This window comes from Echinops telfairi, unplaced genomic scaffold (genome assembly GCF_000313985.2).
Source record: "Echinops telfairi isolate 266 unplaced genomic scaffold, ASM31398v2 ScPeMD7_9;HRSCAF=40, whole genome shotgun sequence".
NCBI classification, from domain to species: domain Eukaryota; kingdom Metazoa; phylum Chordata; class Mammalia; order Afrosoricida; family Tenrecidae; genus Echinops; species Echinops telfairi.
In genome coordinates, this window is record NW_022103906.1 from 56,427,329 (window position 1) to 56,432,547 (window position 5,219).

The 5,219-nt window shown below is 40.6% G+C and overlaps 1 protein-coding gene across 1 annotated transcript in view; it reads right to left on the bottom strand.

Annotated features, from left to right (window-relative positions):
- F11 (coagulation factor XI) overlaps window positions 1-5,219 on the bottom strand; it is a 29,814-nt gene that overhangs the window by 21,196 nt on the left and 3,399 nt on the right. Inside the window, 1 exon segment of the mRNA XM_004696158.3 lies at window positions 1,951-2,113. Within this exon segment, the coding sequence (XP_004696215.3) occupies window positions 1,951-2,113 (163 nt within the window).

Below are 5,219 nucleotides of genomic sequence, written 5' to 3' on the forward strand. Positions count from 1 at the left end.
AAAATGCTACCAAAAAGTCAGCACACAGAAAGTCAAAAAGAAGGAAAGAAATCTCTGCGTCTCTTGCCAACACAAATATGCTTTTTCAAAATTGTGAGTTTGTTTCTATTCCATTGCTTTATGCTTTAAAAACAAAGGAACAGATTTCCATGAGGGTGGTGGAGGGAAGGAGGGAAGAAAGAGGCGCTGATCCCAAGGGCTCAATGGGAAGTAAATGCCTGGAAAAGAATGAGTGCAACTTATGTACAAATGTGCCTGATGTGATGGATGGATGGACTGTAATAAGAGTTGTAAGAGCCCCCAATAAAATGATCCTTTAATTAAACAAAAGAAACAAAAGGATTCAAAATGTTACACTTGTTCTAGGATAAATTATGTGTAAAGTATAAGGGCAAAAAAGGAATGAAATGTATTCTTTATGAGTGCAATATGAATTTTTACTTGTTTCTTAAAACATCAAGATAGATAGTAGTAATTAAATAATTTTCCAATCTCATAACCAATAAATGCTTATGTAAAACTAAAAGAAAGAAAAGGAACAAATTTCTAGATCAATGGTTGGTCAGCTATTGCCTATGGGCCCAACTGTAAACCACTTCCTATGTTGTACTGAAAACTGAAGGTGGATTATTACATAAAGAAGAGTTTAAAAAACTGGTTCTTTGGCTGATGAAAGAAAAACAGAGACTGGTAAATCCATACCAAAATTAAATGGTTATGTAACTACTTATATAATACTCCATTTTGCCTGTGTATCTGCTTTCTCTCTGTCTCAGGGCACTCTTGACCTAGATTCTGGAATTTTGTTGTTTTGGGTTCTCAGTAAATGTCTGTGACTGCAATAATAATACACACATATGCTGACAACTTATTTCTCCAAAAGGCTTTTTTTGAGCTTTATGGTTCAAAAGTGCATCTCTCAAAAGTTGTCCAGACCACAGGGCACTCAAACAATGTCAAAGACCACCTGATGCATCACAGTCTAACAGAATGGGCGAGCCTGCATTGCTGCGGGCAGCTTGACTGGCAGGACTGCGCACCACTGTGCAAACCGAGACCCTGCCACGTGTGCCTCGCGACACAGGAGTATTTGGTCTGAAAGGTCTCGCCTGTGAAAGTTTTACTCCAAACGTTACAGTTGAATTCCAGTTTACAGGAAATGCAGTCGCTGAGGAAAAATAACCACTCAGCTTAAAAATGTGAGAAATTCCACAAGGCAATTGATCTGGCACCTTCCAAAGGCGATGACATGGAAACTAAAGTGGTGGGTGAAGTATTCTAAAAATTTGAAGATGTGACTGTAGCTATAAAGAAATCAAATGCACGGCATGAATCATGACTTTGGATATTTAGTTATACGACTACATTTTGATGTAATTGAGATCAGGTGAGGAATTCCGGCCAAACTTGATATGATTCTTATTGAAAATGATCCATGGGGAACAATTTGAGTAAAGGACCATGGTGTTTTCAGGTCATTTCAAAGGGTTAAGTGTGTGTGTGTGTGTGTGTGTGTGTGTGTGTGTGTGTGTGTAAATAGGTAAACCAAATGTTGCAGTGTTTCTGGGTGGCATACATGGTAAAGTTCTGAACTACTCGGAAGGTTGTCAGTTCAAACCCACCTAAAGGCTATGTGGAAGTGAAGGCCGGATGATCTGCTTGTGTAAGGCCACAGCCGTGAGAGCCCCATGAGCAAGTTGCCATTAAGATTGAGACCAAAAGAGAGGTTAGTTGATCCAAACTGAGAGGAGATCCGTTCTTCCCTAATCCGCCTAAGCACCATCATTTTTCTCTTCTTTTGATAAGATTCAATCAGGCTTTCAATTGAACTGGAGGGCAAATTGCTTTTTACTTTCTAACATGAAACTTTATAAATTGCTAGGTGGACATGTGACAACTGGCAACTGTCACGTAACATTGATTTCCTCTACTAGAAATGTGAACACTGACCATTTTGTAGAGTCTGCAGATGATGACTCAGCCATGAAAGTGAAGAGCAAACACCGCGGGTGCTGGGTGCAGAGTAGCTGGCAGTGCTTGGTGCTTGGTGCAAAGACAGTAGTGATGTCCCCGCCTTGAAAGCCGGTGTCTTTGAACAGTTGAGTCACACATTCTGTGATGTAACGTACGGCACATGTCATTTTAGATTTCAGTGGACACATATCTAAACCAAACCAAACCAAACTCATTGCCATGCAGTCGGTGCTGACGCATAGGCCACATATCTAGCGAGATACTAATCTTACAAAGAGAGAGCAAGTCGAACTACCTCATGGGACATATAGAAGAAGCAGTGTTCAGATATGGAAGAAAACATAAGTTGTTACCATTTTCCTCAGTAGAATTATTGTTATAAACGAATGTCTTGGAATATGAAGTGCTTTGCATTTAATTGAACTGTTTCTCTGATCTTTACTAGCCGTCGATATTCTTTTGGATTACCTCCAGGTCAGAAGTTGATCTCCCTGGCCTCGTCAGTTCTTCTTTGTCTGAGCTCTGTGTTTATCTGAACTAAAGGATCTAGAAATAATTTTCTGGTACTATTTAATGGCCATAGGTATGATAATTGGTAACACTGTATTACTTCACTATTTTTAAATGATCAATTTATTGATAGAAACTTTAGATTCTTAGAAAATTAGTAAATATTTTCTGAAGTCATAGAAAAGTTAAAATTACATTTAGGAGGTATAAAGGTTAATTTTTTTCCCCAGAAAGAGATAGCTAATTTTCTAAGATGGGGTATTCTCAAAGTATAGTCAACCGTAATGACATGTATGGAGCAAACCTTCTGAACCTCCATTTGATGAGGGGACATGACTCAAAAGAAAGGAAATGGCTGCAAACATGCATTAGTATTGGGACTCTGAACACGCAAACTATGAATCTAAGAATACTGGATGTTGTTAATAGTGAAATGGAGCACTTGAAGATCAATATCCTGAGCATTAGCGAGCTGAAATGGACTGGTATTGCCAATTCTGAACCAGACAGCCACATTGTTTACTGTGTGGGGAATGACAAATTCAAGAGGAATGGTACTGCATTTGTCTCAAAATGGGTATTTTAGGATCTATCTTGAAGTGCAGTACTGTCTGTAATAGGATAAGATGTATCCACACTCAAAGAAATCCAGTCAACGCAATTATTATTATAATTTATGCACTAACCACTCAAGCTGCTAATGAAGAAATTGAAGAATTTACCAATTCTTTCAGTCTCAAGTTGATCAAACATGCTATCAAGATGCATCAATAATTAGTTGTGATTGGAATTCAAAAGCTGGAAACAAAGATGTAGGAATAGTAGTTGGAAAACTACTATTTTTATCAATTACTTTGTTGATAAAAATGAAGCTGGAGATCGCTTGGTAGAATTTTGCAAGATCAATGACTTCTTCATGGCAAATACCCTTTCTCTACAATAGAAAAGGTGACTATGTACATGGAGTTCTACACATGCACTATACAGAAATCAAATTGACTTTATCTGTGGGAAGCAGATGGAGAAGCCCAATGTCAGCAGCTCAAACCAGGGCTTGACTGTGGAATAGACCATCAGGTGCTCATCTGAAAGTTCAAGGTGAAGCTGAGGAAAATTAAAGTAATTCCAAGAGAGTCAACATACAACTCTGAGTCTTTCCCACCTGAATTTCAAAAACATTTCAAGAACAGATTTGATGTACTGAACACTCAGGACAGGAGACCTGGTGATGTAGGAGAGGACTTCAAGAACATCATTCATGAAGAAAGTAAAAGGTCATTAAAAATACAGGAAAAAACAAAATAATAATAATAATTTATAAATTATCAAGGGTTCGTGAGGGGGGAGTGGGGTGGGAGGGGGAAAAATGAAGAGCTGATACCAAGGGCTTAAGTGGAGAGCAAATGTTTTGAGAATGATGAAGGCAACGAATGTACAAATATGCTTGACACAATTGATGTATGTTTGGATTGTGATAAGAGTTGTATGAGCCCCTAATAAAATGATTTCTAAAAAATACAGGAAAAAAGGATTAAAATTGTCCAGGATTTTATCTTGCTTGGATCCACAGTCAATGCTCATGGAAGCAGCAACCAAGAGAACAAAGGATGAATTGCCTTGCGTAAAACTGCTGCACAAGACTTCTTTCGAGCATTGAAGAGCAAGGACATTACTTTGGGAACTAAGCTGAGTCTGACCCTACCTCTGATCATTGCTATTAAGCCATTTCTGACTCATAGGAACCCTGTCAGACAGGGTAGCGCTGCCCAGTGGGCGACCCAGACTGCCACCCTTCACAGGAATAAAAAGCCTCATCTTTCTTCTAAGGAACAAATGGTAGATTTGAACTACCGTCCGATGTGTAGCCACTGTTCTACTGGTGCCTGACCCAAGCCATGGTATTTTAAGTGGCCTCAAAGGCACGTGAAAGTTGGACATTGAATAAAGAAGATAAAGAAGAATCGATGCATTTGAATTGTGGTGCTGGAGAAGCCTATTGAAAAATCATGGACTCCTACTAGGACAGACAACTCTGTCTCGGAAGCAGTACAGCCAGAGTGCTCCTTAGAGGAAAAGATGTCGAGCCTTTGTCCTGTGTACTTGGGACATGTGGTCACGAGGCACCATCCCCTGGAGAAGACATCATTCTCAAGCAAGCAGAGGGCAACGAAGAAGAGGAAGGCCCCCAATGAAACGGACTGACCCAGGGGCTACCGCAATGGGCTGAAGCATGGGACAATGGTCCCCCTGGCACAGATGGGGCAGCGTTTAGTGTGGTCGTGCATAGAGTCGTTGTGGGTTCAAACTACGGACTCACAGCTCCTCACAACAACCTGTGGCCTGCGGGCCAGATGTTCCCCCTCCCCACCTAAGGCTTTGCTATTTTATTGGGTTTTGTCTGTTTGTCTTGTTTGTTTGCTTATTTGCTTGGGGGGATGTGCCTGACAGGTTGTGGAATTAAGATGACCAGCCTTTTAAAACGTGGTGGATACCTAGGTAGTACAAATGGTGAACTTACTTCGCTGCGAAACGGGAGGCTGGAGGATCAGGTCACCCAGAGCCACCTTGGAAGAGTGACCTGGAAACGGACTTCAGGAAAACCAGCCATTGAAAACCCCAGGGAGCTGATTCTAGCCTGCCCCTCCCCCAAGAAGAATTTATCTCAAAGGATGGCACTGCATCTGCAGCTTCGGGAGAAGGATGTATCTGACCAGAGCACACAGGAGCAGATGACG